Source organism: Ranitomeya imitator, chromosome 6 (genome assembly GCF_032444005.1).
Source record: "Ranitomeya imitator isolate aRanImi1 chromosome 6, aRanImi1.pri, whole genome shotgun sequence".
NCBI classification, from domain to species: domain Eukaryota; kingdom Metazoa; phylum Chordata; class Amphibia; order Anura; family Dendrobatidae; genus Ranitomeya; species Ranitomeya imitator.
This window is the reverse complement of record NC_091287.1, coordinates 1,375,422-1,397,697: the sequence shown is the minus strand read 5'-3', so window position 1 is coordinate 1,397,697 and position 22,276 is coordinate 1,375,422. Positions and strand designations below refer to the sequence as shown.

At 49.2% G+C, this 22,276-nt stretch overlaps 1 protein-coding gene across 4 annotated transcripts in view; it reads right to left on the bottom strand.

Moving 5' to 3' along the window:
* The window catches only part of HASPIN (histone H3 associated protein kinase), a 145,311-nt gene that overhangs the window by 84,536 nt on the left and 38,499 nt on the right, over positions 1-22,276 (bottom strand). For 2 of the 4 annotated variants that reach the window (XM_069729040.1, XM_069729037.1), the window contains exons 2-6: positions 14,400-14,595; positions 12,914-13,051; positions 11,530-11,653; positions 9,204-10,460; positions 8,922-9,117 (exon numbers count right to left, since the gene is read on the bottom strand). In XM_069729040.1, the coding sequence (XP_069585141.1) occupies positions 8,922-9,117; positions 9,204-10,460; positions 11,530-11,653; positions 12,914-13,051; positions 14,400-14,593 (1,909 nt within the window). In that variant the 5' untranslated portion in view covers positions 14,594-14,595. Of the gene's footprint in view, positions 1-8,921; positions 9,118-9,203; positions 10,461-11,529; positions 11,654-12,913; positions 13,052-14,399; positions 14,596-19,537; positions 19,644-22,276 lie in introns of all 4 variants that reach the window. The other 2 variants (XM_069729038.1, XM_069729039.1) reach the window with 2 other exon arrangements.

Genomic DNA, 22,276 nt, shown 5'->3' with positions numbered 1-22,276 from the left:
ATTAATGACCTTGTAGGGGGCATTCAGAGTAGAATTTCAATATTTGCAGATGACACTAAACTCTGCAGGGTAATTAATACAGGGGAGGACAATTTTATATTACAGGATGATTTATGTAAACTAGAAGCTTGGGCTGATAAATGGCAAATGAGCTTTAACCCCTTCCCGACCCATGACGCCACGTAGGCGTCATGAAAGTCGGTGCCATTCCGACCCATGACGCCTATGCGGCGTCATGGAAAGATCGCGTCCCTGCAGATCGGGTGAAAGGGTTAACTCCCATTTCACCCGATCTGCAGGGACAGGGGGAGTGGTAGTTTAGCCCAGGGGGGGTGGCTTCACCCCCTCGTGGCTACGATCGCTCTGATTGGCTGTTGAAAGTGAAACTGCCAATCAGAGCGATTTGTAATATTTCACCCATTATAACGGGTGAAATATTACAATCCAGCCATGGCCGATGCTGAAATATCATCGGCCATGGCTGGAAATACTAGTGTGCCCCCACCCCACCCCTCCGATCGCCCCCCCACCCCCCCGATCTGGCCGGTACACTGCTCCGGCTCCCCTCCGTCCAGTGCTCCGCTCCCCCCCGTGCTCGTGTCCGCTCCCCCCGTGCTCCAATCACCCCCCCGTGCTCCAATCACCCCCCCTGCACTCCGATCCACCCCCCCCCCGTGCTCCGTTCCACCCCCCCGTGCTCCATTCCAGCCCCCCCGTGCTCCGTTCCACGCCCCCCGCGCTCCGTTCCACCCCTCCCGCGCTCCGATTCCCCCCCCCGTGCTCCGATCCCCCCCCCCGTGGTCCCCCCCCACCCTATCATACTTACCGATCCAGCCGTGGTCCCGTCCGTCTTCTCCCGGGCGCCGCCATCTTCCAAAATGGCGGGCGCATGCGCAGTGCGCCCGCCGAATCTGCCGGCCGGCAGATTCGTTCCAAAGTGCATTTTGATCACTGAGATATAATCTATCTCAGTGATCAAAATAAAAAAAATAATAAATGACCCCCCCCCCCCTTTGTCACCCCCATAGGTAGGGACAATAAAAAAATAAAGAATTATTTTTTTTTCCACTGTTAGAATAGGGTTAGGGTTAGGGGTAGGGTTAGGGTTAGGGGTAGGGTTAGGGTTAGGGTTAGGGGTAGGGTTAGGGCTAGGGTTAGGGCTAGGGTTAGGGGTAGGGTTAGGGGTAGGGGTAGGGTTAGGGGTAGGGTTAGGGGTAGGGTTAGGGTTAGGGTTAGGGTTAGGGTTAGGAATGTGCACACGTATTCTGGTCCTCTGCGGATTTTTCCGCTGCGGATTTGATAAATCCGCAGTGCTAAACCGCTGCGGATTTATGGCGGATTTACCGCGTTTTTTTCTGCGCATTTCACTGCGGTTTTACAATTGCGATTTTCTATTGGAGCAGTTGTAAAACCGCTGCGGAATCCGCAGAAAGAAGTGACATGCTGCGGAATGTAAACCGCTGCGTTTCCGTGCAGTTTTTCTGCAGCATGTGTGCAGCGATTTTTGTTTCCCATAGGTTTACATTGAACTGTAAACTCATGGGAAGCTGCTGCGGATCCGCAGCGTTTTCCGCAGCGTGTGCACATACCTTTAGAATTAGGCTATGTGCACACGGTGCGGATTTGGCTGCGGATCCGCAGCAGTGTTCCATCAGGTTTACAGTACCATGTAAACATATGAAAAACCAAATCCGCTGTGCCCATGGTGCGGAAAATACCGCGCGGGAACACTGCGTTGTATTTTCCGCAGCATGTCAATTCTTTGTGCGGATTCCGCAGCGTTTTACACCTGTTCCTCAATAGGAATCCGCAGGTGAAATCCGCACAAAAAACACTGGAAATCCGCGGAAAATCCGCAGGTAAAACACAGTGCCTTTTACCCGCAGATTTTTCAAAAATGGTGCGGAAATATCTCACACGAATCCGCAACGTGGGCACATAGCCTTAGGGTTAAGGTTGGAATTAGGGTTGTGGTTAGGGTTAGGGGTGTGTTGGGGTTAGTGTTGTGGTTAGGGGTGTGTTGGGGTTAGGGTTGTGATTAGGGTTATGGCTACAGTTGGGATTAGGGTTAGGGGTGTGTTGGGGTTAGTGTTGGAGGTAGAATTGAGGGGTTACCACTGTTTAGGCACATCAGGGGTCTCCAAACGCAACATGGCGCCACCATTGATTCCAGCCAATCTCGTATTCAAAAAGTCAAATGGTGCTCCCTCACTTCCGAGCCCTGACGTGTGCCCAAACAGTGGTTTACCCCCACATATGGGGTACCAGCATACTCAGGACAAACTGCGCAACAATTACTGGGGTCCAATTTCTCCTGTTACCCTTGTGAATCTAAAAAAATGCTTGCTAAAACATAATTTTTGAGGAAAGAAAAATGATTTTTTATTTTCACGGCTCTGCGTTGTAAACGTCTGTGAAGCACTTGGGGGTTCAAAGTGCTCACCACATATCTAGATAAGTTCCTTGGGGGGTCTAGTTTCTAAAATGTGGTCACTTGTGGGGGGTTTCTACTGTTTAGGCACACCAGGGGCTCTGCAAACGCAACGTGACACCCGCAGACCATTCCATCAAAGTCTGCATTTCAAAAGTCACTACTTCCCTTCTGAGCCCCGACGTGTGCCCAAACAGTGGTTTACCCCCACATATGGGGTATCAGCGTACTCAGGAGAAACTGGACAACAACTTTTGGGGTCCAATTTCTCCTGTAACCCTTGGGAAAATAAAAAATTCTGGGCTAAATAATTATTTTTGAGGAAAGAAAACGTATTTATTATTTTCACGGCTCTGCATTATAAACTTCTATGAAGCACTTGGGGGTTCAAAGTGCTCACCACACATCTAGATAAGTTCCTTTCAGGGTCTAGTTTCCAAAATGGGGTCACTTGTGGGGGGTTTCTACTGTTTAGGCACATCAGGGGCTCTGCAAACGCAACGTGACGCCCGCAGAGCATTCCATCAAAGTCTGCATTTCAAAACGTCACTACTTCAATTCCAAGCCCCGGCATGTGCCCAAACAGTAGTTTACCCCCACATATGGGGTATCACCGTACTCAGGAGAAACTGGACAACAAATATTGGGGTCAAATTTCTCCTGTTACCCTTGGGAAAATTAAAAAATTCTGGGCTAAATAATTATTTTTGAGGAAAGAAAACGTATTTATTATTTTCACGGCTCTGCATTATAAACTTCTATGAAGCACTTGGGGGTTCAAAGTGCTCACCACACATCTAGATAAGTTCCTTTGGGGGTCTAGTTTCCAAAATGGGGTCACTTGTGGGGGGTTTCTACTGTTAAGCCACATCAGGGGCTCTGCAAACGCAACGTGACGCCCACAGAGCATTCCATCAAAGTCTGCATTTCAAAACGTCACTACTTCACTTCCGAGCCCCGGCATGTGCCCAAACAGTGATTTACCCCCACATATGGGGTATCAGCGTACTCAGGAGAAACTGGACAACAACTTTTGGGGTCAAATTTCTCCTGTTACCCTTGGGAAAATAAAAAATTGCAGGCTAAAAGATCATTTTTGAGAAAATAATTTTTTTTTTTATTTTCATGGCTCTGCGTTATAAACTTCTGTGAAGCACTTGGGGGTTCAAAGTCCTCACCACACATCTAGATTAGTTCCTTTGGGGGTCTAGTTTCTAAAATGGTGTCATTTCTGGGGGATCTCCAATGTTTAGGCACACAGGGGCTCTCCAAACGTGACATGGTGTCCGCTAATGATTGGAGCTAATTTTCCATTTAAAAAGCCAAATGGCGTGCCATCCCTTCCGAGCCCTGCCGTGCGCCCAAACAGTGGTTTACCCCCACATATGGGGTATCAGCGTACTCAGGACAAACTGGACAACAATATTTGGGGTCCAATTTCTCCTATTATCCTTGGCAAAATAGGAAATTCCAGGCTAAAAAATCATTTTTGAGGAAAGAAAAATTATTTTTTAATTTCATGGCTCTGCGTTATAAACTTCTGTGAAGCACCTGGGGGTTTAAAGTGCTCAATATGCATCTAGATAAGTTCCTTGGGGGGTCTAGTTTCCAAAATGGGGTCACTTGTGGGGGAGCTCCAATGTTTAGGCACACAGGGGCTCTCCAAACGCGACATGGTGTCCGCTAACAATTGGAGCTAATTTTCCATTCAAAAAGTCAAATGGCACGCCTTCTCTTCCGAGCCCTGCCGAGTGCCCAAACAGTGGTTTACCCCCACATATGAGGTATCGGCGTACTCGGGAGAAATTGCCCAACAAATTTTATGATCCATTTTATCCTACTGCCCATGTGAAAATGAGAAAATTGAGGCGAAAAGAATTTTTTTGTGAAAAAAAATTACTTTTTCATTTTTACAGATCAATTTGTGAAGCACCTGAGGGTTTAAAGTGCTCACTAGGCATCTAAATTAGTTCCTTGGGGGGTCTAGTTTCCAAAATGGGGTCACTTGTGGGGGAGCGCCAATGTTTAGGCACACAGGAGCTATCGAAACGCGACATGGTGTCCGCTAACGATGGAAATAATTTTTCATTCAAAAAGTCAAATGGCGCTCCTTCCCTTCCGAGCCTTACCATGTGCCCAAACAGTGGTTTACCTCCACATGTGAGGTATTGGTGTACTCAGGAGAAATTGCCCAACACATTTTAGGATCCATTTTATCCTGTTGCCCATGTGAAAATGAAAAAATTGAGGCTAAAAGAATTTTTTTGTGAAAAAAAAGTACTTTTTCATTTTTACAGATCAATTTGTGAAGCACCTGGGGGTTCAAAGTGCTCACTATGCATCTAGATAAGTTCCTTGGGGCGTCTAGTTTCCAAAATGGGGTCACTTGTGGGGGAGCTCCAATTTTTAGGCACACGGGGGCTCTCCAAACGTGACATGGTGTCCGCTAAAGAGTGGAGCCAATTTTTGATTCAAAAAGTCAAATTGCGCTCCTTCCCTTCCAAGCCCTGCCGTGCGCCAAAACAGTGGTTTACCCCCACATATGAGGTATCAGCGTACTCAGGACAAATTGGACAACAACGTTCGTGGTTCAGTTTCTCCTTTTACCATTGGGAAAATAAAAAAATTGTTGCTAAAAGATAATTTTTGTGACTAAAAAGTTAAATGTTCATTTTTTCCTTCCATGTTGCTTCTGCTGCTGTGAAGCACCTGAAGGGTTAATAAACTTCTTGAATGTGGTTTTGAGTACCTTGAGGGGTGCAGTTTTTAGAATGGTGTCACTTTTGGGTATTTTCAGCCATATAGACCCCTCAAACTGACTTCAAATGTGAGGTGGTCCCTAAAAAAAATGGTTTTGTAAATTTCGTTGTAAAAATGACAAATCGCTGGTCGAATTTTAACCCTTATAACTTCCTAACAAAAAAAAATTTTGTTTCCAAAATTGTGCTGATGTAAAGTAAACATGTGGGAAATGTTATTTATTAACTATTTTGTGTCACATATCTCTCTGGTTTAACAGAATAAAAATTCAAAATGTGAAAATTGCGAAATTTTCAAAATTTTCGCCAAATTTCCGTGTTTATCACAAATAAATGCAGAATTTATTGACCTAAATTTACCACTAACATGAAGCCCAATATGTCACGAAAAAACAATCTCAGAACCGCTAGGATCCGTTGAAGCGTTCCTGAGTTATTACCTCATAAAGGGACACTGGTCAGAATTGCAAAAAACGGCAAGGTCTTTAAGGTCAAAATAGGCTGGGTCTTGAAGGGGTTAATGGGGATAAATGTAAGGTCATGCACTTGGGTAGAAGTAATAAGATGTATAATTATGTGCTTAATTCTAAAACTCTGGGCAAAACCGTCAATGAAAAACACCTGGGAGTATGGGTGGATGACAAACTCATATTCAGTGGCCAGTGTCAGGCAGCTGCTACAAAGGCAAATAAAATAATGGGATGCAGTAAAAGAGGCATAGATGCTCATGAGGAGAATATAATTTTACCTCTATACAATAGTATATATAATGGACGCCTATGGGCGCAGGATCCGTCGCTGGCTATAATGGACGCCTATGGACGCAGGATCCGTCGCTGGCTATAATGGACGCCTATGGGCGCAGGATCCGTCGCTGGCTATAATGGGAGCCTATGGGTGCAGGATCCGTCACTGTCCGTCGTTGGCTATAATGGACGCCTATGGGCGCAGGATCCGTCGCTGGCTATAATGGGAGCCTATGGGTGCAGGATCCGTCGCTGTCCGTCGTTGGCTATAATGGAAGCCTATGGGCGCAGGATCCGTCGCTGTCCGTCGTTGGCTATAATGGAAGCCTATGGGCGCAGGATCCGTCGCTGGCTATAATGGGAGCCTATGGGTGCAGGATCCGTCGCTGTCCGTCGTTGGCTATAATGGAAGCCTATGGGCGCAGGATCCGTCGCTGGCTATAATGGGAGCCTATGGGCGCAGGATCCGTCGCTGTCCGTCGTTGGCTATAATGGAAGCCTATGGGCGCAGGATCCGTCGCTGGCTATAATGGGAGCCTATGGGTGCAGGATCCGTCGCTGTCCGTCGTTGGCTATAATGGAAGCCTATGGGCGCAAGATCCGTCGCTGTCCGTCGTTGGCTATAATGGAAGCCTATGGGCGCAGGATCCGTCGCTGGCTATAATGGGAGCCTATGGGTGCAGGATCCGTCGCTGTCAGTCGTTGGCTATAATGGGAGCCTATGGGTGCAGGATCCGTCACTGTCCGTCGTTGGCTATAATGGACGCCTATGGGCGCAGGATCCGTCGCTGGCTATAATGGGAGCCTATGGGCGCAGGATCCGTCGCTGTCCGTCGTTGGCTATAATGGAAGCCTATGGGCGCAGGATCCGTCGCTGTCCGTCGTTGGCTATAATGGAAGCCTATGGGCGCAGGATCCGTCGCTGTCCGTCGCTGGCTATAATGGACGCCTATGGGCGCAGGATCCGTCGCTGGCTATAATGGACGCCTATGGGCGCAGGATCCGTCGCTGTCCGTCGTTGGCTATAATGGAAGCCTATGGGCGCAGGATCCGTCGCTGGCTATAATGGACGCCTATGGGCGCAGGATCCGTCGCTGTCCGTCGTTGGCTATAATGGAAGCCTATGGGCGCAGGATCCGTCGCTGTCCGTCATTGGCTATAATGGAAGCCTATGGGCGCAGGATCCGTCGCTGTCCGTCGCTGGCTATAATGGACGCCTATGGGCGCAGGATCCGTCGCTGTCCATCGCTGGCTATAATGGACGCCTATGGGCGCAGGATCCGTCGCTGGCTATAATGGACGCCTATGGGCGCAGGATCCGTCGCTGGCTATAATGGACGCCTATGGGCGCAGGATCCGTCGCTGTCCGTCGCTGGCTATAATGGACGCCTATGGGCGCAGGATCCGTCGCTGGCTATAATGGACGCCTATGGGCGCAGGATCCGTCGCTGGCTATAATGGACGCCTATGGGCGCAGGATCCGTCGCTGTCCGTCAAAAGATGGAATTCGCTCTCTAGATATCTGCTCCTTTAAGCAGCGGCAGCTGCTTCGATGGATCGGTCATAAAAATGGATCCAGTGCATTAGTTTTTTTTAAATCTGCACAGGATCCGTCTTTTCAACATTTTGAAGGATAGTGACTGATCCTAAAAAAAAAAAACTGATGTGTGAAAGAGGCCTAAGGCTTCTTTCACACTTGCGTTGTGTGACGTACGTCGCAATCCGTCGTTTTGGAAAAAAAGGATCCTGCAAATGTGCCCGCAGGATGCGTTTTTTGCCCAAGCGTTCAATGTAATGTTTTTTCGTATGTCGCGTCCACCATTTTCTACCGCGCATGCACGGCCGGAACTCCGCCCCCTCCTCCCCCTCACAATGGGCAGTGGATGCGTCGAAAAAGTGCATCTGCTGCCCACGTCGTGCATAATTTTTACAACATGCGTCGGTACGTCGCGCCGACGCTTAGCGACGGACCCGTACCGACGCAAGTGTGAGTAGTAGCCTAAGTCCCGTATAACTGACTCCGAGCAGAGGGTGCACCTGCAGGTATCGGATACCTCCTCAGTGTTAGACAAACCTGCAGGGAGGGAAGCTGGATGAGACTGTAGAGAGGGGGCAAAGCATCCAAGAGTTCTGGGAGGGCAGATCACACAGCACATATATATGTACGAAGAGCAGGCTCTGCAGGGAGGGCAGATCACACAGCCCATGTATATGTATGGAGAGGAGAGCAGGCTCTGCAGGGAGGGCAGATCACACAGCCCATGTATATGTACGGAGGGGAGAGCAGCCTCTGCAGGGAGGGCAGATCACACAGCACATGTATGTGTATGGAGGGGAGAGCAGGCTCTGCAGGGAGGGCAGATCACACAGCCCATGTATATGTACGGAGGGGAGAGCAGCCTCTGCAGGGAGGGCAGATCACACAGCACATGTATGTGTATGGAGAGGAGAGCAGGCTCTGCAGGGAGGGCAGATCACACAGCCCATGTATATGTACGGAGGGGAGAGCAGCCTCTGCAGGGAGGGCAGATCACACAGCACATGTATGTGTATGGAGAGGAGAGCAGGCTCTGCAGGGAGGGCAGATCACATAGCCCATGTATATGTACGAAGAGCAGGCTCTGCAGGGAGGGCAGATCACACAGCCCATGTATGTGTATGGAGAGGAGAGCAGGCTCTGCAGGGAGGGCAGATCACACCCAGTGGTAAGGTATAGGAGAGGCTATCCCTCATGGGCTGTAGAAGTGGAGACCAGTCCTCCCACATTAGTGGTGCCAGGTAAATGTAAAGTGTATATCGGGGGTCTGAGGATAACTGGAGTTTGCAGCCTGAAGGAGCATGAATTGGGGAACATCATTAGGAGTCAGGTTTTCTAGGTCGGTGGAGCACAGGGCCTCTATAGCAGGAGGAGCATAGCTCAGGAGCGGACCCCCCGGACATCAGAGACATCCCACCACTGTGAGCGAAATTACACGAGTTCCTGACCTTTCTTCCTTCTGTGGAGGGACAGAGCAGCTCGCAGTCGTGCCCACCGCTGATTGTCCTTTTGAGGGTCTCGTCCAGTCAGGGAGTCTGTAGATAAATTGAGGTTTACGACAGCTGTAGAGTTCATGAATGATGATGTCAACAAAGTGGTGGAGAGCAGAAGAGAAGAGGAGTGCAAGTCCCCACAACCGAGATCCTGAAGAACACAAAAGCATTGACAATGGTGAGGATGGTGGAACCAGAAGACGGACCTATTCTATGCACGGCCGATCAGTGACCCACCTCTTTCGATCGGTCCTGAAAGGAGAGCTGCTGCTTGGCTTTCTTCTTGAATGTGCCCCATCTCTTGGCACTAAATCCGCTGATGCAAACCTTCCTGCTCGTGCTCACGGTCTGAGGGACCACCGAATCGTGCCCCTTGTTACTCAGCAGAGATATCTGGGGAGTATTGTGGACACTGGGTGAGCGGCCGCGGGCGAGCACCACAGACTTCGCGCTCCTAGAACTGGGGCTCTGGAGATCCAGGAATGCCTTGGCCTTCACGTTATACTGGCAGACGGCAACAGGATCAAGAATCACCACGGGCTGCATGGGATCCCCGCAACGGCCCGGCCGCGGAGGAGGCCCACTGCTCTGGTCAGGCACAATGTGGGGCTGAAGGTCATGGCTTGTCCTCAGAAAGTCTCCTCTCTTCTCACGGAAAAATTCCGGGACAATCTGGGAATTTAATCTGACAAATGGCTGAAACCTTTTGCTACTGAAATCTTCTGATTTCTTAGGAGAAATTCCCAGCTGGGGTCTGTCAGATGTGCTGCTTTCCAGACTCTGACCCATGGTGCTGCTGCCGTTTGGCCGCTGCGTGGGCTCCCGATTCCCCTGGAGGGTCAGAGGAGTGTCCTGATCTATGGAGAAGTCACCCGAGAAGAGGTCGGCACTGGGGCTAAAGACATCATCGATGTATTCCTGGGGTGCGGACTTCTCCTCACTGACAAAGACGACAGACGACGACTCCGCAGAGCAGTCAGACAACGGCTTCTGGTCAGTGCTCGTCCTAATGATCAGACGTTTCACACCACACCCGGGCCCAGCGACGCGCCATTTCTTATCCTCTGATGTGGTTCTGGAGATTTCAGTCCCGCACCCTTCACTAGATGTGTGAGCTGTGCGGCTTCCTGCTCCATGAGGCAAAATGGCATCTTTCTGTGGAAGGGTCATCTGGCCCAGGGGGTCACCACATGATGATGGCGGCAGTCCACCAGAGGAGGAATCAGAGTCCGCCCCGCAGATGACAATGCTATCCTCCAGAGGCTCACTCAGAGCCAGCTGCCGCACAAAGGCGTTTCTCTTCCTGGGCACAGCAGTCAGTGTCATGGAGGGCGTGCTGGAGAGGAGCGGAGGCTTCTGGAGAGGACTGGGCAGCGCCTCAGACGAGGAGTTCAGGAGATTGGTCACGTCTGTGCACATCCTCCGCTTCTTCCTCCTCAGACTACTGCTTGCAAAGTCTTGTATCGAGTCCGGAGACAGGAAGGAATGCTGCATCTACGGGAAAAGAGCCGCCAACATGTCATCAGCACGCCTCCACACTGCCCCTCGGGGGCCATACGCTTCGCCTGCGCCCTTCAGTCCATCCTCCTCCTCCTCAGCCATACGCTTCGCCTGCGCCCTCCAGTCATCCTCCTCAGCCATACGCTTCGCCTGTGCCCTCCAGTCCATCCTCCTCAGCCATACACTTCGCCTGTGCCCTCCAGTCCATCCTCCTCCTCACCCATACGCTTCGCCTGCGCCCTCCAGTCCATCCTCCTCAGCCATACGCTTCGCCTGTGCCCTCCAGTCCATCCTCCTCCTCACCCATATGCTTCGCCTGCGCCCTCCAGTCCATCCTCCTCAGCCATACGCTTCGCCTGCGCCCTTCAGTCCATCCTCCTCCTCCTCAGCCATACGCTTCGCCTGCGCCCTCCAGTCATCCTCCTCAGCCATACGCTTCGCCTGTGCCCTCCAGTCCATCCTCCTCAGCCATACACTTCGCCTGTGCCCTCCAGTCCATCCTCCTCCTCACCCATACGCTTCGCCTGCACCCTCCAGTCCATCCTCCTCAGCCATACGCTTCGCCTGTGCCCTCCAGTCCATCCTCCTCCTCACCCATATGCTTCGCCTGCGCCCTCCAGTCCATCCTCCTCAGCCATACGCTTCGCCTGCGCCCTCCAGTCCATCCTCCTTCTCCTCAGCCATACGCTTCGCCTGCGCCCTCCAGTCCATCCTCCTTCTCCTCAGCCATACGCTTCGCCTGCGCCCTCCAGTCCATCCTCCTCCTCACCCATATGCTTCGCCTGCGCCCTCCAGTCCATCCTCCTCAGCCATACGCTTCGCCTGCGCCCTCCAGTCCATCCTCCTTCTCCTCAGCCATACGCTTCGCCTGCGCCCTCCAGTCTATCCTCCTCCTCAGCCATACGCTTCACCTGTGCCCTCCAGTCCATCCTCCTCCTTAGCCATACGCTTCGCCTGCGCCCTCCAGTCCATCCTCCTCCTTAGCCATGCGTTCCCTGTGCCCCGGCTCTATCCTCCTCCTCAGCCATTCACTTCCTCGCACATGCACACAGTCACGTCTTACCATTACCCTTCTAGGTTTACAGCTCTGAGGCTTCATGACCACCACGGGTCCTGGATGTTTACGGCGAAAGGTTACAAACTTCCTCAATGGAGTTGCCAAGATGCCAGGGGAGGACGGGTGCTGCCTAAAACATTAATGTGAAAACATGTAAATCTGAAGTCGACAATCGAGGGTCGACCACTGTGGAGCGTAACCAGCAATCACGCTGTCTAAGTATTTGGCCAAGAAAGAAGAAAAAAGATTGGACTAATACAGGCCTGCACAACCACAAAATGTAGAAAAGTAACAAACTTTATTTAACACCACAACATGAACATAAAAACACAACAAGTGTACATGAAACGCCCCTATTCAATCATGATATGTCTGCCAAAGATATTCACATTGGTATATGCCGCAAGGTTAACAAATGGCTACGCATGTGTATAAAACATGGCCATAAGAGGAACCTATATAATGAATGATTGTGAACCAAAAGCCATATAATAAGAAACCTCAAAGATAATATACATTAGTGCTCCCTCTTAATGAGTCCATGCACCCTAATAACATATTGCTTTATATTTAGTTCATTTTGGTATATGTGCAGGACTGGCAATATAGCAAGCATATATGAAGAAGCACAAATAGAAAAAGAAGGCTCCTATGCAGGTAATGCGAACAGTATCACGCCATGTATGCTCAGCTGAATCGGAGGTAGAGCAAGTAGGAGCCGAAGGGCTTCTTGGCTACAATAGCCAGGCAGATCCACATGCCATAAGTAGCCGGCATGGGGTAGAAATAGGGTGTGCAGAGAAGACCCCCCCCGCGTTACGCTGCCGCAGCAGCTTCGTCAGGGGAAGTGGATTATGTGGTATCTTAAGTTTATATACAAGCTCTAATTAACTAAAGTGCATACCGTAGTGCAGCCATGATAGTGGAAGGCGTATACCGGAAGACACGCTGGCCGAAATGAAAGCAGGTAGGGCGGAAGTATCAGAAGTCTCCATGGAGAGGGTGTGCGCATGCGCAATCGCGGTTCAGGTATTGAGCCGCGTTGCGCAAGCGCCGGGCATAGAAAGCACACAAGGCTACTATAGAAAATAGAAGAGTGTAGAATAAGTATTTGGCATCTACATACAGAGAGCACACACAACTGCGCCGGCCTCCGTGAACCGGTCATCGTGTCATTAAGGCTGAGGCCTGAAAATTAACTAATCACTGCAGCGTGCCGCCATCTCCGCTCATTGGGCTTGATTGGCAGAGCACGGTCTCACATGGTGCAGTGGGCGATACGACAGGTCGCCACAACCAGCAGACAATGCTGTGGGGATTGTCCACACAAGGGCGTCTCTGATGACCGCTGACCGGCCACTGGCCGCCCGTGTCCTGCACAACTCCTCACCTGTCATCATTCTCCTTCTCATCAACATTAGACCGGGTGCTGGAGACTGACGTCTTCTGATGAGGCAGAGATCTCTTCTTCCTGCAGATCCGTCTCTGAGGTTTCAAATTTACTCTAATACTGCGAACACTCAATTTCCTACAAGACAGAGGAGCAAGCATGAGCCCGGCCCATGAGAACCTACCCTCTGTAGGCATGAGCACTACGAGAGACGGCGTCAGCCGTCCTCCAAGGGTATGCGCGATAGAGAGTGGGCGCCATCCCCCCCTTACCCCCAGAGGTGTGCGCGATAGAGAGTGCTGACGCTCACCCCCGGACGGTGACGTGTGTAATATAAGGGCTGACGTGCATCCCCCGGACAGTGACATGTGTAATATAAGCGCAGACGTTCACCCCCGGACGGTGACGTGTAATATAAGGGCTGACGTTCACCCTCCGGATGGTGACATGTGTAATATAAGTGCTGACGCTCACCCCCGGACGGTGACGTGTAATATAAGGGCTGACGTTCACCCTCCGGATGGTGACATGTGTAATATAAGCGCTGACGTTCACCCCCGGACGGTGACATGTGTAATATAAGTGCTGATGTGCGTCCCCCGGACGGTGACATGTGTAATATAAGGGCTGACGTTCACCCCCGGACGGTGACGTGTGTAATATAAGGGCTGACGTGCGTCCCCCGGACGGTGACATGTGTAATATAAGGGCTGACGTTCACCCCCGGACAGTGACGTGTGTAATATAAGGGCTGACGTTCACCCCCGGACAGTGACATGTGTAATATAAGGGCTGACGTTCACCCCCGGACAGTGACGTGTGTAATATAAGGGCTGACGTTCACCCCCGGACGGTGACGTGTGTAATATAAGGGCTGACGTTCACCCTCCGGATGGTGACATGTGTAATATAAGTGCTGACGTTCACCCCCGGACGGTGACGTGTGTAATATAAGGGCTGACGTGCGTTCCCCGGACGGTGACGTGTGTAATATAAGTGCTGACGCTCACCCCTGGACGGTGACGTGTGTAATATAAGGGCTGACGTTCACCCCCGGACAGTGACGTGTGTAATATAAGGGCTGACGTTCACCCCCGGACAGTGACGTGTGTAATATAAGGGCTGACGTTCACCCCCGGACGGTGACGTGTGTAATATAAGGGCTGACGTTCACCCCCGGACAGTGACGTGTGTAATATAAGGGCTGACGTTCACCCCCGGACGGTGACGTGTGTAATATAAGGGCTGACGTTCACCCCCGGACAGTGACGTGTGTAATATAAGGGCTGACGTTCACCCCCGGACGGTGACGTGTGTAATATAAGGGCTGACGTGCGTCCCCCGGACAGTGACATGTGTCATATAAGTGCTGACGTTCACCCTCCGGATGGTGACATGTGTAATATAAGCGCTGACGTGCGCCCCCCGGACGGTGACCCGCGTAATTCGAGTGCAGGGCCTGTTCGCGGCTGTGCTCGTTGCTCACCTCTTAGGTATAAAGTCGGGGTCATCAGAAGAGGTGGCCTCATGTGAAGATTCGAGGACAGAGGAGGAGCTGGAGAAGAGATGATTCTGCTCTGCGGGAGAAAACCACTTCTGAGGCTCCAGCCTCCTCACGGGCTGCAGGCGGGCGTACGTCCGTATAACACCTCTACGAGCGCCACCACATCTTCCAGCCATATCTAAGTCATGAGATCACAAGGGAAAACGGGTTCAGCACAGATCGCCAACAGAATGCAGAGTCCCGTGCCTCCGAATGTGAGGTGCGCCCCTCTCCCTTCCATACTAAATATACAAAGGTTCAGGGAAGGAAGTAGCGGCACATCATCCATAATCTGAAAACTTACTTCATGCTTTATTCAAGATTCATTAAAAACATGGAGTCCAAAAATAGCTAAAAACCTGACTTGTCGTAGGACTAAGGGCGCTTGGACGCCAGAAACGCCTCAGATTTTTATCTACATTTTTTGGATTCCATGTTTTTAATGAATCTTGAGTAAAGCATGAAGTACATTTTCTCAGATTGTGGACAGACGTGCCGCTTCCTTCCTTTCCCTGAACCTTTGGCTGAGCTTCACCATAAGGACGGCACCCAACCCAGATGTCAGCCTCCAATATCAGATGACATGGCGTGGTGAGCTCATATACAATGCTCAGTATAAGTGAGTACACCCCCATCAATAACACCTCCTAGTATTGTGTGTGACCTCCATACGCGGCAAGGACGGAACCAAGTCTTCTAGGCCGGGAAGGTGGTGACATATTACATCTACCATCTTTCTCCATTCTCCAGAATGAGCTCTAGAGCCTGGGTGCCGGATGGAGAGTGGTGACAACTTGGCTCCAGGATTCCCCATAGTGGGGTGGTTGTCAGAAGATACTTGGCCACGGAATCACTTCATTGTCACCTGTTCTCCACACATGCAGATGTTGTATCATGGTTATGTAGAAGTGCCGCCTACAGAGGGCCGGAGTTAGGGCGCATCTGTCAGTACAGAGGACATGTGCCCCCACATAAGGACACAGCCACCATCGGGTCTCCTGAGGGCAGCATGCGATTCGCTTTGTCCTACTCGACTTTGTGGCACCATTTCTCTTGGTCACATCACTCCAGAGTACTCCAGGGCCCCGACACGTTGTAGGCAGCTTTCTCCGTGGACTCACCCTCCCACACGGCCATTCCTATGCATTGAGAGCTGGATTGTGTCCCCCCAGTTTGGCTTTCTCTTACATGTAGATTTTATTCCATCTTCTCATCAGAAAACACTCCTGTGTTCCGGCGGCAACATTCGCCTGATCCGGTTTTTTGAAAATTAGCCGGATTTAGCCTGACGGTGAAAACCTGATGTGTGAAAGTAGCCTAAAGGTAGTGACTTCTGTGGTCGCCTGGACGTCTGAGGGATGATGCAGTTCCATCTTTCTTACATTCTCTAACCTTTCTCCAGTGACTGATAACTAAAGCTTCGCTGATGGTCTTGTAGCCATCACCACTTTGTGACATTTCTCTTCCATATGGTGCCATTGCTGACAGCATGAAATGGGAAGGAGATTTTCTTTATTCAGTATCCCCCTATTATATAGTCACCTGTCTACTGGAAACCGATGGAATGAAAAATTAGACATACATATGGTAAGAACGTTGTAATTAGTATTTTGTAGTCTAAACAATAACTTTTCTCTAAAGACTTTCATTGGGGTGTACTCATTTATTCCAAACAGAGGGAGTGTGTGTCTGTACATACAGAGGCGACGGCTGTAGATTATTATGGGGAAGAACATATACTGACAAGCAAAAGGGTAACAATGTTTTGACCTTCTGACTTTCAGGCTCCATATCTCACCATCCCCTTCTGCTTCTAACGTGAGACCGCCATCATTTTATAGACAACCATCTTGGTGATCTCATACATAAAGCTGACTTGCAGCTATTTAGCATATGATTAGTTATGCAGATTCTTGTCAGGTGACTGCATTATTACATTTGAATTTGGATTTTTTGTAGATCTACCTTTGGCGTTCCACACAGCTGAACCCTTCTGGGCAGATCTCTGTCAGATTCAAGCATGTCTCCACTGGAATCTGGTTACAGGTCTCTTCTAATTGTTCCCAAAGTAGGTGCACACTGGTTGACTCACTTGGGTACGTTTACAGCTTTTTCTTCAATTCAACCTATAAGTGTTTGATTGGGCTGAGATCTGGGAGCTGTGGGGGGGTCCATCCAGGGAACCTACTTCATTGTCACTGAACCATTTCTTTGCCAATCTCGACGTATGCTTTGGGTCGTTGTCCTGTTGGAACACCAGGTCGTCCTTTTTATAGCCTCACTACTCGAGTGTACAAAGTTAATTGTCTTGTAGGATACTCATATGCAGCTCAGCATTGAGACCACCATGGATCCTAGTAAAGGATCCAACAACTTTGGCTGCGAAACAACCTCGTATCAGGCTACCTCCACAAAACTTGGGACAGTTTCTTCAATTTCTAATTCCGTTTCCCCCCTCCCCCCCTTGTTTCTTCCAGGCCATTTGCACCCATCAGAGACTAGTCTATTGACTTTTGTCTCATTGCTCCAAAATCACCTGTTTCCCATCTTCTACTGTGCACTTTCCGTACTTGTTTGCAAACTCGAACAGACGCTTCTGATGACGATATTGAAGTTTAGGCTTCTTCACCTTTTTTCAGGTCAAGATTTCCGACTTGTGTAACGTGTGCTGCATGGTGCTTGCATCGACGTCTGTGACTCACTATTACCTCGTCATGAGCAGACTTGTTGATGCAGATATTTTGCCTGGATGTTCACCTCTTCGCTTCTGAATGGATGGACGTCAAGTTCTCCTGATCGTGAGAACCCACACTGGATTTGTGGAAAGATTCCAAGTGCTGTAAATGATGTTGCCAATAATGAACTGTGCTGATGTAGTGCCGGCCGGTCACCGTTCCAACAACAAACTGCAGGCGTGTAACATCACTGCGTAGTACAGACTCTCTCTAAGAAGCAGAGTGCTCACTCATCCAACACGTTTCTGCGGTTGTGACCGCCTTCATCAGGAATTACACCTGCAGTCCATGGCTTTGCTTATATAGGGAAGCGTCTCAGCTCAGAAACTGATTTAACATATTTTTTTTTTATCTTTCTCAAAAAGCAAACACTCCTATCTCACTATTAAGACCTACTGGTCTTAATGTCTTTAATGTGAAGATCCACCTGCTGTACTTGACATATGTTTTATAAAATCTTCCCAGTCCAATGTTTTTTCACACCCCAAAAAGAGCTTCACACTAGGTTTCCATTAGGTCAGATTTTGTACAAGCAAAAGATTTTTCTACGACCAGGAGCAAAACAGTAACAATGCAGTGACATGATGAGAATCTGCATAACTAATCATATGCTAAATAGCTGCAAGTCAAATTAATGTAAAAGATCGCCAAGATGATTGTCTATAAAATGATGGTGGTCTCACTTTGGAAGCAGTAGTGGATGGTGAGATATGGAGCCTGAAGGTCAGAAGGTCAAACCATTGTTACCCTTTTGCTTGTCAGTGGATCGTATACAAGGATGAAGCGTGTAGTTACGGTATAAAGAAGAGAAATCTCCTGTGAAACGTTTAAGAATTTCAATCTCCTACCTAAATAACTCACCGCTTCCTCTCTCTGACCATAACATTCTCTCCTTCACACTCACAAATCCTCGCTCACCCCAGCACCCTCCTACCTAGCATTCAGTCAGAAATCTACAAGCCATTAACCCTCATACACTTTCAGACTCCCTACACTCATCACTGTCCCCAATCTCTTCTTTTTCCTGTCCTGATCTGGCGGTACATCACTACAATGACACTCTTAGAAGCGCCCTGGACCAAGTAGCTCCCCTCACCCTCAGAACCTCCAAACACAGAGTGAAACAGCCCTGGCTCACATCGCAAACCCGATTTCTCCAGCGATGCTCTAGGAGTGCTGAACGCTTATGGAGGAAAACTCGCACACCAGAAGACTTCATACACTTCAAATTTATGTTAAGAACCTATAACTCTGCCCTTCACCTCACCAAACAGACCTACTACACCACCCTGATCTCCTCACTATCCAATAACCCCAAGAAACTTTTTGACACCTTTCGCTCCCTCCTCAGGCCAAAAGCACAAGCCCCTATCACAGACATTTGTGCTGATGACCTGGCCTCCCACTTTATAGAGAAAATACACAATATCCGTCAGGAAATCCGCTCCCAGCCACCAAGTGCAGTGACTCCCATCCCTCCCTGCATCTCCCCTGGCTCACTCTACACATTTGATCCCATCACAGAAGAAGTCTCCAAGCTCCTCTCTTCTTCCCGTCCAACTACATGCACCACCGACCCCATTCCCTCACACCTCACCTAACTACAATCTTTAATCTCTCCCTCTCCTCAGGCATTTTCCCCTCCTCCTTCAAACATTATCATTACTCCATTACTAAAGAAACCCACCCTCGACCCATCCTGCACAAATAACTACAGTCCGGTCTCCAATCTCCCCTTCATCTCTAAACTCTTGGAGCGCCTGGTCTACTCCCGCCTTACCCGTTACCTCTCCACTCACTCCCTCCTAGACCCGTCACAGTTTGGCTTCCGCCCCCTACACTCGACAGAAACTGCACTCATCAAAGTGACCAATGACCTTCTGACAGGAAAATGCAATGGTGACCACTCTCTGCTCATTCTCCTCGACCTTTCGACACTGTTGACCACCCTCCCCTACTCTCTAGGCTGCAGTCACTAGGCATTAAGGACACTGCTCTCTCCTGGTTCTCTTCGTACCTTTCTGATGGCTCCTTTAGGGTGCGTGTCCACTGTCCGGATTACATCCGGATTAGCTGCGGATTAAACGCTCTGTACAACCACAGCGTCCAGATGTTACAGCATAGTGGAGGGGATTTTATGAAATCCTGTCTCCACTACGCGTGCAAACACGCACCTGGCGGCCCTGCGTTTCCGGACATGCGGCGCGTCTTTTTAGAACGCAGCATGTCCGATGTGTGCAATGAACACATCTGGAATCACCGCACATATAGAAGGGGCAGCGCTTTGGGCGGAGCGAGTTTTGCGCTCTGTCCAAAGCACCGACAATCCAGAACGTGCAACCTTACCCTCAGTGTTCTATTTGATGGCTGCACTTCATCCCCTCTTCGTCTCACTGTCGGGGTACCTCAGGGCTCAGTCCTTGGCCCCTTCTCTTCTCCCTCTATACGGCCCCTATTGGACAGACCATCAGCAGATTTGGCATTCAGTACCATCTTTATGCTGATGACACAACTATACACATCATCCCCTGGCCTTACTCCTGCTGTACTACAGAACGCCACTGTCTGTCCGCAGTCTCCGACATTATGTCCGCTCTCTATCTGAAACTCATATATTGAAGAAAACAGCCGCACTCAGGTTTGGATTTTTTAAATGCATAACAGGAGCAAAAAGTTTAGTCAAGTCACCACAATGTTAAGGCAATTAGGAGAGGGACTCTGTGGTAGGTATAAAGTAGGTAAGTAGGTAACGTTTCGACCCTGTGGTGGGTCTTTGTCAAACCTCACTTGAAAGAGGATAAGGATAGCAAAAACGGAGATGCAGTGTAGAAAAATCTGGAGAAATTCCCAGTACGGACTATAGTTAATGCATGTGGAGATCCGGAATGGCACGGAAGGGGTATGTCCCTGGGAATGCTGGAGCTGGAGCGGTGCCTGGTTGTCACGTGACCACCAGGCACTGCTCCTGCAGCATTCAGCCAGCACCTATCTAATCATACACTGAGTGCACGCCTTCTGTATAACTATCTGAAACTCAACCGCTCCAAAACTGAACTTCTTCTGCTCCCGCCATCTTCTAACCTCCCTAAGGCTATGTGCACACGTTCAGGATTTCTCAAAGAAAATTCCTGACAAAAACCTGAAATTTTCTGCAAGAAATCCGCAAGAAATCTGCATGCGTTTGACGCTTTTTTTCCGGACATTTCCCAATGCATTTTGTAGTGGGAAATCCGCAAAAAAACGTAAAATTAATGAACATGCTGCATTTTTTACCGCAATGCGTTTTTGTCACGATATTGTATGAAATATCATATAAGTTTAGTTTCTCTTGTTAGCCCAGGCTGTGCGCTAAAACCCCCCCTTCCCTTTCACTCAGGCAAGAGCTTGCCTTGTCAATGCATGTGGCGGAGTTTTATTGAAGAAAGGTATTTACGACTGGCATAGCTGCAGTGGAAAGTTGTGCCAGCCAAAAACGGTCTGATTCCCTTCTGTAAATGCAAGAAGTCCTTTGTTCCATTATTGTAAGATATTGGGCCAACGATTTATGCTAGAAAAAGGAAAAATACATATCGCTAACATTCCTCGGCTGTTCTGTCAGCCACTCTAAACATGAGCTTCTAACTCCATCAGGTAAAAAGTAGGGATTTCTCTGTAATTATGCATCACAAATAGGACATATTTGATCTCATTAGAATGCCAATGTTAATACGAGATGAATGCTGGGTTGGTTATGACTGACATGTTCTGTAGAGGAGTTACAGGCATTAGACAAATTTAGGTTAAATTTAGTTAAACTGAAGAGAGAGGAGGGTCTGGATAAGCCAGCCCTGTTGGTGATGCCACAGGCTGCGGTTTATAAGTTTTGGCTGACCCCAGCAGTGAGTCTGTCTGCTGGAGCCTATGTGAGTCTGACTTGAAGAGCTGTTCCTAACCAGAGTCCTAATGCATTGGGACATATGGAACTAGCCTGGTTGCCTGCAATGCTCTGAACACATGTAAGTGTTATTTCTCATTTAACCCGTTATTTTATAATTACCTTGTACATATTTTCAATTGTCTCATATTGTAACATCTTTTTATAACTGTTTATAAACACTGCCTGAAACCTTTGATGGGGTATATTATTTAATACTAGAGTCGTTCTTCATGCTCTAAAACGTACCCTAAGTATTCTGAAGGGAATTACGCTACTGTTTTGGGTTAGCTTCGGACACGTTTAATCGAAGCTGGTGGCAGCATAGGTTTGTACTGGGTAGTTGGGAGTCATTGTAGCGACTGCGGCGTTGATAATTATTGTTCCTGCCTGAGTGGGAGTAGTTAATCGCGTCGCTGCAGCGTGCCCAATAGCCAGTACATAGTAGGCAGCCTTTCTGGCGACTAATTACCGCAGGTGCAGTACCTAATCTGACCTGAGTGTAAGGGGGCGCCAGAGAGCTGCAAGTTTAGGTGGGAACTGTAAGTGGGATACACATAAATCCCTGCAGTTTGTGGTATATTGAAGAGCAGTGGGATACCCAAAATAAGCCCCTGCTGTAAACTAAGAGGTCAATAGCCTTGTGTGTGTTTTTTCATCACATTGTGGAGTGGAGGGATAACTAAGATAAGCCCCCCTGCACATGTGATAGCAGTCTGTTGGCCTAAAGTCACCCCGAACTGTGACGTGGGGGTGACGGTCATGGTGTGAATCGTGACAGTTTTTTTAGTGGGAAAAAAAACGCATCATGTGCACAAAACATGCGGAATTCATTCTAAATGATGGGATGCTTATTGTATGCATTTTTTGGTGGTTTTATAGCGTTTTTATCGCGAAAAAACAGCAACGTGTGCACACAGCCTAAACCTGACATTTCCCTCTCCGTGGGTGGCACCATAATAACACCTCGGCAGCAGGCGCGCTGTCTGGGTGTTATGTTTGACTTCGATCTCTCCTTCACATCCCATATACAATCTCTTGCCCGCTCGTGCCGCTTACACCTAAAGAACATCTCTAGAATCCACCCTTTTCTCACCATGGAAACAACAAAAACCCTCACTGTCGCCCTGATCCACTCCTGCCTGGACTACTGTAACGCTCTATTAATTGGC